The following is a 10,000-nucleotide window of genomic DNA, read 5'->3' as shown; positions in this document are numbered from 1 at the left end:
AGAGCCCCCTGGGCGCGCCGTCGGCCTCCTTCCCAGGGAAAGACCGCTCCTCCCCTGAATCCCTTGACCTGACCCGTGAGACCACCAGCCTGAGGACCAAGATGTCGTCGCACCACATGAACCACCACCCTTGCTCGCCGGCACACCCCCCCAGCGCCGCCGAGGGTCTCTCCTTGTCCCTCATCAAGTCAGAGTGCGGCGACCTGCAAGACATGTCTGAAATCTCACCCTACTCGGGAAGTGCAATATCCTTTTTGAAAGGCGAGGCCATATCCTGGCAGTGGCTTGGTGGGAAAGGATGAGGGGCCACGCTCGGGCCCACCTAGGGGCTGGGTGAGGCCAAAGAAAATACCGCAGGCCCAGGTAGAGGTAACAGGAAGGGCTTCTATAGGTGTGTCGCCAACAAAAGACAGGCTAGGGATAATGTGAGTCCTCTCCAAAAGGAAACAGGAGAACTGGCTACCCTGGATTCGGAGGAGGTTCAGGTTGTCTGTTCAGCCTGGAGAAGAGAAGCTGCGTGGAGACCTCAGAGCAGCTCCCAGTGTCTGAAGGGGGCTACAAGGATGCTGGAGAGGGACTCTTCATCAGGGACTGCAGCGATAGGACAAGGGGGTGGTGGGTTCAAACTGAAACAGGGCAAGTTCAGGTTAGATCTAAGGCAGAAGCTCTTCCCTGTGAGGGTGCTGAGGCGCTGGCACAGGGTGCCCAGAGAAGCTGTGGCTGCCCCATCCCTGGCAGTGTTCAAGGCCAGGCTGGACAGAGCCTTGGGTGAAGTGTCCCTGCCCATGGCAGGGGGTTGGAACTGGATGATCTTAAGGTCCTTTCCAGCCAAAACCATTCTATGATTCTGTGTGTTGTCTGATGGTGCTCCTTCAGCAGTGGTGTTCACGTAAGAACATAAGTCCCTCTCCTGGCTTTTTCGACTGCCCTTGGTCAGGAAACAGCCAAGCCCACAGTACAGATGCCAGTGGGTTTCCCTGGGCTGGGGAGGTGACCGAGGGGGCATTGACCAGAAACCATTCAAGCCATGGCCACCTTCTTTCCCTCCCCTGCCAGGCCAATGTGTGACCCATATTAATGGTGTTATGGCTGGGGCTCGCAGAGAGCCATGGTTCAGTCGTTGGTGAGCCTTCAGCTCCCAAGTGTGTAAGGGAAATGAAGCATAAAAGACACAGGTACTGGTATATTCAGCCTGCATCAAGTTCTTTCCCCCACCCAGAGGTCTGTTCCTCAGCCCTTGTGCAGCTGCCTGCTATGCATGATTAACCTCTGCTCAGCCATACACTGAAATCTTTTGTCCTAACGTACACAAAGCAAATTATTTTGGAAAGCTAGAGAGAACAATTAAATATAAAACTTCAGCTGTATTAAAGTTACAGGACACTTCCCCTGCTTGAAAAAGAAAAACCAGATGAGAACAAAATCTCAGTTTTTAGCTCAATAGCAGGCTTTAGTTAGGGGGAAAGAAAATCTATCTCTGCCTTTATTTAGGCACATCCAGACATAGGAATGATCTTTTTTTTGCTGTTTGGTTTTTTTTTTTCCCCTGGAAAATAGTACTAGTTTGGGTTTGTTTTTTTTTCTTTTTTAGCAATATCACCTCCCACTCCTTCCATCTTTCCCCCTAATGGGCTTTTTGGTCAAAAGATCTTCTTTTTTCCAAGCACAGTCATATTAAAAGTGAATTAAAACCCCATGTCTGCCTGATGGTAAAAGTGAGGATTTGCATGAAGGGTAGATGGACATTTTTTCCCAACTCCGGGACCCCAGCAGAAGGCAACAGCACAAGTACAGAGCCTTAGATGCAGCTGATTTCGTTCCCAAGTTGATGAAAGTAATTGCGGCTGAATAACTCTGCTCGTCCCTGCGTAATGGTAGTGATGGTGAGGACCTTGTCTCCTTTCCAGGGGCATCCTGTGAATACAGATGCCTGAGGCCATGCCCCATCACTGGGTATCTTCTAGGTGATGAATAACTTTGGTGGCTGTAGATTAATTTAAGCACATTTTCTGTAGACATGCTAAATCCTCAGGTGCTGGCAGGGCTCGAGTCCTGCTGGGTACCTGTACATCCCTGCCCTTCCGTGGCAGTGGGAACCACTGCGATGAAGGAAGGTGCTGCAGGTCCAGAGCTCACCACCACCAGTCTTTGATCTAGCTTAGGTCAAGTCTGAGTCAGGAACTGCTGTTATCTGACCTTTATGAATAGACCCATTTCTACAGGGGGAAGTATTCCTAGTTTGAAAGCACCTTCCTTAGCTATTGGTGTTTTTGAGAGGCAGTTGATAGTGGACACGATGCTTGAGGGATCTCTCTTCCGAAAGAGGATCTCTGCTGTGTTGGCAGCAGGGACATCTCCTTGCCATATATGTTGCATGGCAAAACAGTTGGTATAAATCCAGCATCAATACCAGTTACTGCCAGTTAGTTTTGGAATTCCAAGTTGAAAATCTCTCCTGCATATTGACACTCAAGCAGCGATGCTCAGAAAGCAGAGCTGAGGTCAGGAGTGGGAGCCAAGGGCAAGACTCAGGCCAGGGCAGTTAAGTAACTTGTACCAAGCAATACAGTGGCTTACTAATTGTTTGTGTGTAAAAGTAGTTCTTCCATCCCGGGAGAGGAGTGGGCAGAGGTGGAAAACGCCAAGTGTAGGAACTGGGAGTCCTAGAACTCCACTTGGTCTTCTCCACCTGTGGAGCATCTCTCCCTTGCTCCTGCCATTTCTCCCCTTGTCTCCTGCTTGTTCTCACTGGTGGTCACTAATGGAGCTTGTTGTTTCTCCTGAAACAAGGGTGTGAGAGTCCCCTGCTGCTCCAAGGCTCAGATGGGAAACTTGGGGTGCTAGAGTGCTAGATTCCCTTCCTCCCTGCTCGCCCTGTTTCTTCCTCTGCCATTGGGAAGGCGCTCTGACCTTCCCACCTAGACACTGTTGCAGGCTGCAGTTTGATCTGGGTTTAGATACAAGACCTGTTGGGACAAACAGATCTATTAAATAGAGCTTCTACACAACGTATACAGCTCAGCTGTGGGAACGGATGTTTTTCCCTAGCAGCAGCTTGTTTGTCCAGGTAGTTTGCAGTTTCCAGGGAAAGGCACAATATGGAGCTTGGTGTGTTTGTGGTCGATTCTGTTGAGATGCTTTTATTTTATGTGCTTGAATGTGTGCATATAGGGAATAGATTTCTTGAGAGAAGCAGATCTTTCTTCCCTGCAGAAAGCAACATCTGTTTTCCTGGACAGTATGGCCAGGATGAGAACATAAGACTAGCACATACAGCCAAGTTCAGATTTTAGTAGTAAGCTAAAGCCCTGAACTAGCCTGCGTTTTGGGGGGTTCTTTTTGTTTTGTTCTGTTTTGTTTTTAACCAAGGCCTGTAAAATGTATCAGATGGTTCTTTGCTGAATTGCAGAAGGAAATGGTTAATGTTTGCATATGTTGCTGAGCAAGATAAGATGCACCTGCAGCAGAAATTCCCATCTTGGTCATGAATGCAAGCTGTATCTTTGCAAACTAATCTGTTTAATCAAATATTAAGTTTTATTCAAATCGCAAAAGAAACAGGCAGCGAATTGTTTTGCTGCATGCTCTTCCTTTGTCATGCATCCTCTTTGCATCCCAAGAAAAATAGCCTTGTTCAGTCCCAGAACATTTGCATGGATCAAAAGAGAGTCACAACAGTAGTTTGTGCACTGCTGAGACATCTGTAAAGGTGAAGAAGCTTCGCGTGCCCTCCCTGGCAGGAGGGCCTCAAAACACGAGTGAAACTTCCTGCAGGTTTATTTCTTTATCACAAGAATTCCAATCCAACTGGAACAAGTTTCACAGCCCCCATATGTGGAAGCTGTAAGTAGGGAATTACAGCATTTTGAAATGAGGAGTTACTGTGTCTAACTAGAAAATTCAACTCATTAAACTTTAAAAAATGAGTGATTGTACAGCACAGGTGACTCTGTGCTGTTAATAAAACCTGGGCAATGAACAAATACTTTCCAGCCAGCCCATTCTTTAGAGGGTCTTGAAGATGCTGCTCTGAGTTACAGCTATTCGGAGCTTTGCTGATGAAAAGCACTTGGGGTGTAACTTGAGGAGCAGCTTGACTTTGCCAGTGCAGATTTTTTACCTGATACAGCTCCTTCTTGCCTCTTTTCCTTCAGCTCAATACATGTGTAGGCTAGAAAAGCCTGTTAGAGCATTTGTGGGAGCGCAGGCTGAGAGGACCAGGAGTGAAAGATGTTTTTGCAGAAGAGGAGCGTTACCTGGGAGGATTGAAGTGCAAATGAGTCTAGTGCTGCACAATGCCACCTGTGTGCCTCTCCAGTTAAAACACACAAGTGCGTGTTGTATGTTCCATTCCCAGTCTTGCACTTCCTGTTTCCGAGCACTGTGCCTTTTCGCTGCTGGTGCTGCTGGTGAGGTGAGGCTGCGCTGTGTGTGTAAACGCACAGTGCTGAGGCTCTCAGGTTGTTTGAACACCGCTTTAGGTTCAGCTGCAGTACACAGTTCCTCTGATCTTTTATGTTCCTGAGCAGATGTCTTTCATTAATTTATGGATTTATCATCTTTCTTTCTCTCTTTTTTTTTCCCCCTTTCCTTTTTTTTTTTTTGTGTGTGTTTTTTTTTTTTACACCTGGCAGCTGGCTCAAGTTTCAGCAGTTATTGTCTATTTTGTATTACCCATAGAATTGAATGTCATCTGTCTTTACAAAGCTATAGCTAAGAGAATTGAGGCAAGCCACACGAGCTGCTGGGACAGAGCTTGTTTGCGTTCCATTCGGCACCCCTCCTCCTCCTCCTCCCTTTACCTCCTTAATATTTATTTGTGCTCGTTTTCTTTCCTGGCCTTGAATGGGGCTTAGCTCGTGTTCGGTACAGCTGTATGTTTACTGAATCTATTTCATCATGAGTCATTGTGCGTGTGTAAGTATCCTGGAAACAGCTAGTGCTTTCTTGGAAGAACAGTTGCTTTTCAGCCCAAGCACTTAAAAAGGAAATTAAGCAATTGGTCAGTTCAGGTTTTATTTTCTGAAATAGCAACGGGTTATCTAATTCTTAGCTCTTAAGTCTGTCATTAACTATTTTGGGCTAGATTATTACAGATCCTATCTTTTATCACAGTAAAGCGTTAACCTGAGGATCAGGATATACAGATTTGTGGCATATTTGAGACCGCTTTAAGGCTGCCCGGTTCTTAAGAACGAGTATAAATTTAATAATAAAAAAAAAGGATTTCTGGGAATTTGATTCTCAGAGCATCTTTTAATACATGTTTCGTTCAATGTCAATATCCTCTGGCATTAGAGCAAAAAATACTTACAAATTCTAAATGCAGAAGGAATCCAAATGCTTAGAAGACTGTCTAATATGCTTAAATCCAGCAAATAGGAGGGCTTTGGGGGGAAGTTTAAGTCCATCTTTGAGCTCCAATTGAAAGAGAGTATACGCCAAACCCGGCAGTAACATGTTGTCAGCGTCAGAGGAATTGCAAATTAAGGAGATTTAGGATTATTTTTTCCCCCTTTCTTTTTCTTTTAGTTATTGGAGTTCCCCTTTGGACCCCCACTTTCCTGAAAGAACCACCTAACAGAATGGATTTCTGGCGTAGAAGTTTTGATTTGTCTAAAACTCTTATCACTAAGCAATAGGTGACAGCTTGCTACTATTATTTCACTTACGTATTTTGACAGATGGCACTGCAGAGTGTAATGCTCTTTTAGACTTCTCTATCAGTCTAATGGAGGTAACTGGAGGTTCTTTCAACTCTTCTCTTGGCACAAGAAGTATGTCAGTCATAAATTATCTTCTTTGTAATCATTAAGCATCTAAAACAAAATGCAAGTTCAGCTGAGCCGTTTTCCGTGTTCTTCCAGATACTAAGAGTTCTTTTGAAATAATATTGTCAGTGGTTTTTTTTGTTCGGTTCGTTTTGAAACACTGCGTTTTTCCAACCAAAGAAGCACCTTGTAACTGAAATAAAAGGAGAAGGTTTCAATAGATTTCAGGAATTAGAGGAAAAAGAATTCTGCTGAAAAAGCCTCGCTAATCAGCAGCCTGCTGATAAAGATGAGTCTGGGTTTCCCTTCCCGAGGCCTGGAATGAGATGTTCTGTGCTGTAAGGTGGAAGAGGCACCTTGGCCGCAGAGCATCTGTCAACTTGGTTGACCTTCCCCCGCCATAAGGTGTGAACCAAGGGAAATTTTCAGCCATTGTGTTTAGGAGAAACAGTCCTTAGAGAAGCTTCTGGGAAGAACCCTTAATTGACCTTGTGGGGGCCACATTGATTTTTTCCACGTGCATCTTCATTTCTGATAAATTATAAAGCCATTAATTTGCTGAGGAAATGGCAGGGCCAGCCTGCGGCACAGATGTGACCAGAGCCATTCCTAGCACGCAGTTCACAAAAGAGAGCCAAGAAGCTGGGAGAAAAATCAGCAAGCCGAGATTGTTATGGTTAGCTTCACATTCCCTTGGGAACTCTTGGAGTTGCTTCTGTTTACAGATCTAAAAGGTAATGATGTTTCCAGGATAAATAGGCTGCCTTATAGGGTAAGTGGCCATTTATTGATCTGCTAGCCCGCATGTATCGACTGGTTAGCCCCAAATACAGCTTCCTTCTGGAGGAGTTAACTGTGTAAATCAGGAGGCGACAAGTTTGTGGTTGGGGGGGCCTGAACAGCAGAGGGGCTCTGCCTCTTGCAGATCTTGCTTTGATTTGCAAGGCAGCCACTGAAGCAAAGCAGCAGCTTTGGAGAGAGTTACTCAAGATGTTAGAATTTATTGACACGTGTGAATCAGGTGAGATGTACCCTGTGAAAAACAGTGCTCAGCATGAGAAAAGCACCTCTGATTGCCTTCCATGTGTTAGCTTGGGTTTGTGTAAGCGGCACGACACTGAGAGTAAAAGAAACTAGCTGGAATTGCAAAGGGAGAGGGAGGAAAAGCTGCCCATAAGTTTTCTGCGGCACATGCTTCGTGCATTTGTTTCCTTAGCAACAAGTGAACATACATATGGTACACAAGCCGTAAACTTGCAAGGTTCCCAAGACCCAGCACCAGAACTGATAAGAAACACAGGGCTTGAGTTCGCTGCCTCACATCCCTCATTTAGCTGTTTTACAGGAAAGGACAGGGCAGCAATTTAAATGTTAACATTTTCTCCTTTAGGCTGGGGAGCTGTGGAGTGTTGACGGGGGCCCTTTGCTGGCTGTGTGCATTCAGAAACAGCTTTCTCAAGAAAAGCATTTTCCTTTACTAATTCAATCCTACATGCAGGAAGGCTTGTCACCGAATCACTTGAAAAAGGCCAAGCTCATGTTCTTTTACACCCGGTACCCAAGTTCCAATATGCTGAAAACCTACTTCTCAGATGTAAAGGTAAGAAAATCTATCTCCTCTCCCCCCCACTCCCACTTCCCCTCCTTACTGCATGTAATATTTGCTCATGAAGTGGTATCATGTTATTATAATAGAGATTAAGAATATTTCCGGGTACTCAAAGGTTACAGCTGACTATTCACTCGTTCTTCTTGTTGAGGTGTACCCTGTTTGTGCCTAGATAAGGAAAGGGGATGTTTTTAAATTAAACCTAGAAAAAGAGTTTAAATTTTAGAGCAAAAGAAGAATAATTCTTACAGTAAATTAAGCAGTTTTCATTATACATATCCTATTAAAAAAGGAGATTTTTTGTGGTGGTAGAAATGTACTTCCAAGAACATTTTGGAGCAGTTCTCAAGTGTTCCCTTATTGTTTCATTTCGGTTGGTTTCCTCATATTTGTGCTTACATAAGCAGAGTGTAAAATCCCTTTCTTTCTGTCAAAAAGAAACAGTACATTGAAATTCTCCGTGCAGAAGCTGCTTAAAAACAAAAGTGATGATTGTCTCTTATTTACAACTTAATTTGTTGTTGATGCAGAGTACACTGAGCATAAGGAGGATGAATAAAGTGACAGATTCAGGCCACATTATTCAAATGAGGATATGAAAGCTGTCGACATACAGCTGCATCCTCCCTCATTCTACAGAATATTAGGACCTCCTGATTTTTTTTCTAAAAGTAATTGTTCCTTCACATCAACTTGATTTTGTGTTAATCATCTAAGGTTTTTTCTTTAAAAAACAGAGATTGGGTTTTAATGATTATAATGGCATACATGGTGTCATTATCTAAGTAACTTTATAAACACTACATTAGCTTAAATTAGTTTGTTACATTCCTACCCCCCCCCCCCCCAACCAAATTACAGAAATCCTGCTTTTAATCACTTTCGTGTTATGAGGGTTTTTCAGTCTTAGTGGAAGATTATCCCACAGGTTTGTGAACTTGGCCCAGTTTCTGCTGATCAGTTCCCTTTGGTCAAGTTACTTGGCAGCTTTTCCCTTTATTTTTGCCATTTCACGTCGCATGTGCGCGCAACCCCAGTGCCCCCTCACAGCCGTGCCCTTGGAGGTTCCTCTTACTCAATGCCGCGCGCTGAGCGGATGGTGACAACAGTTATGAAAAGGGGGTGAGGGGTGGGGGGAAGCAATACAGGCACTTCCTAGGCTAAATGGCCGGTCAAGAATCATTAAACACCCACAGAAAAGCTGCAAATGGTGCAGCAGGCCAAGTGGAGGGTTTGCTCTCCGAGTGGATCCACCTGGAGTGGAAGAATCGGAGCTCCGATGAGCTGCCGCAGACAGATGTGGTGCTGGCAGCGCTGCTCCAGAGGCTCTTGCTCTGGGGCTGCCCCATGCCTTCACCCCTATGTGTTCTCAAGGTACGCCGAGGGGGGGGTGGCTTTTGTCCCTGGCATTGCTGCTTTTTCTTCTAAGAAGATCCGTACTTTGCATGTTTGTATGCACAGGGTGACTTTGCCTGACAAAGTTGTGTAATATGCAGAAATATGCTTTTCTGCCGCCTTACCTTTCTACAGCACTAGGGGAAACCCAGTGCTGTAGAAATGTAAAGTGTGGGATGGGGTCTTTTACCCAAAAGTGAATGCAGCCATCTCCCTGGGGACACACGACAGCCACACAGGGTCAGCAGCAGCACAGAACCAGGGGTGTAAATATTAGGTACGTTCATCTTGTCTTGGGCTTTTCCATACCTTTAAATGCTTCAGAGTGCTTAGCATTTGATTGCAGTTCCTCAGGCCAAAGGATGCTGCCCTTTTTGCACATGTGCAGTCCCATTGGCCTCACCAGTCCTAGTTGGGGAAGCAAAAGGACATAATTTTGCTTAAATGGAGCCAGCACATCCTTGTGGTTTAAGCAGGTGTCCCCTACCAGCACCGATGGGGACTGCTGCTTGCCACTGCAATGCTCTCATCCATGAGCTAGGGACACATATGTAAATAGGTACCCTAATGACACCTTACCAATGGCTGCGCTGGCCAAATGTTTAGTTTTGAGGATTGTGGATATATTAATAAAGATGTATGGTAACATGGAATACTTAAAGCATTTAATTGTATTTAATTTCATTACTAATTGCCCTTAAAAATGAAAAGAAAGTGTATTAGTGCGATGGTTTATTTCAGAAATTTAAATAGGAGAATAAAGCTTGGGAGCAATTTGAATATCAGGGCCAGGCCCTCAGGGAAAGTAAATGTGTGTAGCTGTGTTGAAACCAAGGAAGCTGTACTGATTTACACCTATTAAAAATCAGTGCTTTTCTTCCTTCCCCCCCTTGCTCCAAGATGGCCATAACTCCAAAATGCTGTGGCAAAACTAGTAAGGTCTGTAGTGCTACAAAATTCTGTCTGTTTTAAAGTAAGAACTCAATTGTACAGGTTTGCATATTACTGCTTTTAAAGCAATAATATATGCATTTTCTTAGTCACCTGGAAGAAATGGGAAGTAAAGGACAACTGCACACAGCCCAGATTTAGCACAGTGAAAAATTATTCTCCATCACGGTCGTAGTGACTATTTGCATAACAACTGGGAAGCGCCTCTAATTTGCTGTCCCCTAAATAGCTAAAGAAATAATTGAAGGGCCCAATTCAGTTCTAGGCAAGGATT

At 44.5% G+C, this 10,000-nt stretch overlaps 1 protein-coding gene across 1 annotated transcript in view; it reads left to right on the top strand.

The window, feature by feature from the left end:
- Positions 1–10,000, top strand: part of PROX1 (prospero homeobox 1) — a 46,900-nt gene that overhangs the window by 9,196 nt on the left and 27,704 nt on the right. Inside the window, exons 2-3 of the mRNA XM_061475437.1 lie at positions 1–247; positions 7,266–7,371. The exon at positions 1–247 is cut by the window's left edge and continues 1,544 nt beyond it. Coding sequence (XP_061331421.1) covers positions 1–247; positions 7,266–7,371 — 353 coding nt within the window. The remainder of the gene's footprint in view (positions 248–7,265; positions 7,372–10,000) is intronic.

The sequence above is a fragment of the Pezoporus flaviventris genome, unplaced genomic scaffold (assembly GCF_033815535.1).
Source record: "Pezoporus flaviventris isolate CSIRO_AGI_PZ_B2104156 unplaced genomic scaffold, CSIRO_AGI_Pfla_v1 ptg000083l, whole genome shotgun sequence".
NCBI classification, from domain to species: domain Eukaryota; kingdom Metazoa; phylum Chordata; class Aves; order Psittaciformes; family Psittacidae; genus Pezoporus; species Pezoporus flaviventris.
Note: the sequence above shows the minus strand (reverse complement) of the source record. Positions and strands in the feature narration are given on the sequence as shown.